Raw genomic sequence first — 1,721 nt, forward strand, 5'->3', positions numbered from 1 at the left:
AGAGAATGATCAGGTCACAGATCACCAGTGGGTTCGCGCCAAACATGGTCGTCGCTACGGGAGAGGCGGATTCAGAATACGAACGAATAAAAAAGTGCTCGAATCGAATTACTGGTCTCTCTCTATGCTCACTCGTGTACTATCGCTTTTCACTCTCTGCTTCGTTCCTCTCTCATATCGCTCTCTTCGCTCTCTCTCTCTCTCTCTCTCTCTCTCTCTCTCTCTCTCTCTCTCTAGCTCATCTCTCTCTCTCTCTCTCTCTTCGCTCTTCTCTCTCTCTCCTCTCTATCTCCTCCTCTCTCCTCTCGTTCTCCTCTCTCTATCGTTCTCATCTCTCTTGTCTCTCTCGTTTTATCACACTCTCCTTTTGCATGCTTTATTTGTCCACATTCCGACTGAGAAAAAGGTTTTACGAATTTGTTATTAGCCATTCATGAGAGACCTCTTAAAGTGTGGCAGGGAAACGAAAAATAGAAGGGTAGGTGCCAAGTTCTATAAGAAGGGCGAGGAGCAAGAATGCGAGAAAGAGGATTATATATATATAATATTAGAGAAGAGACTGAGAGAGAGCGAGATAAAGGGAGATAAGACGAGAGAGAGAGAGAGAGCGATGAGACGAGGAGATGAGACGAGATAAGAGGAAAGAGTAGAGAGAGAGAAAGAGAGAGATGCAGAGGCAGAGGCAGAGGCAGAGGTGGGGGTGGGGGGAGTCAGCACGCAGACATGGCCCGAGTTTTCCTCACCTTATACACCCTTGGCTGCTTCAGGCGCCCCCTTGCGGACGAAGACAGACCCTAGCAAGGTGAAGGCCTACGGTCCAGGCATCGAGCCCAAGGGAAACCACTCCATGGCTACCACCAAGTTCACCGTCGAGACGTTCGCCGCCGGCGCGGGCAAGATCACCGTCACCATCACCAACCCCAGTGGCAAGGCAGAGCCGGTGAGTCGAGCGGCAGTCTACGGAGCTGAGCGGGTTCTCCTTCTGTCATCGCCGTGTCCAGTCGACGTAGTTGTCCTTCTCCTTACCCGCTCCCCCGCTTCCCCTGCCTTCAGGGGAAGGCAGGGAAGGCAGGGAAGGCAGGGGAAGCGGGGAAGGCAGGGAAGGCAGGGAAGGCAGGGAAGGCAGGGCCTTCCCTGCCTTTCCTGCCTTCCTCTCTCTTGTGCTTCCCCTTCTCTCTCTGCTTTCTTGCTCTCCTGCTCCCTCTACCTTACCTACTCCTCCACCTCCTTTCCCTCCGTGCCTCCCTGCTCCCCTCCTTCCCTGCTCTAGTTATCATCTGTATTCCTGATCTGTTCTAGTTATGTGTTTGCACATCTTTGCTCTGTCTGGCATTCTCTGCCCACGTTTTTTTAGTGTCATACTTGTATTCATCCTCCAGTTTCACCCTCCCCTCCCCCTGCTCACAGTTTCACCCTCCCCTCCCCCTGCTCACAGTTTCACCCTCCCCTCCCCCTGCTCACGTTTTACGGTTGCCTTCAGCTAGTCTAAACATGTGCTATATATACATAGGTGTCTAGCCAGCCTCAATTTTTCTGTATTTGATACGGTGGCGAGAGGGTTTGTAGGGTGTCTTGTAGCAGGATTGTACTTTATTATTATTATTATTATATTTTATATTTTATTTTATTATCGAGGTTTATACCTTGCAGTTCTGTAGCAGCATTAGACTGTATCTGCAGCTCTCATCTCAGCTCTCCCATCCTCCGCATCCTTCATCCTC

The 1,721-nt window shown here is 50.7% G+C and overlaps 1 protein-coding gene across 1 annotated transcript in view; it reads left to right on the forward strand.

The window, feature by feature from the left end:
* Positions 1-1,721, forward strand: part of LOC106814951 (filamin-A-like) — a 52,782-nt gene that overhangs the window by 20,697 nt on the left and 30,364 nt on the right. Inside the window, 2 exon segments of the mRNA XM_014819345.1 lie at positions 768-940; positions 1,355-1,364. Of these exon segments, the coding sequence (XP_014674831.1) occupies positions 768-940; positions 1,355-1,364 (183 nt within the window).

The sequence above is a fragment of the Priapulus caudatus genome, unplaced genomic scaffold, assembly GCF_000485595.1.
Source record: "Priapulus caudatus unplaced genomic scaffold, Priapulus_caudatus-5.0.1 Scaffold1012, whole genome shotgun sequence".
Lineage (NCBI taxonomy): Eukaryota > Metazoa > Priapulida > Priapulimorpha > Priapulimorphida > Priapulidae > Priapulus > Priapulus caudatus.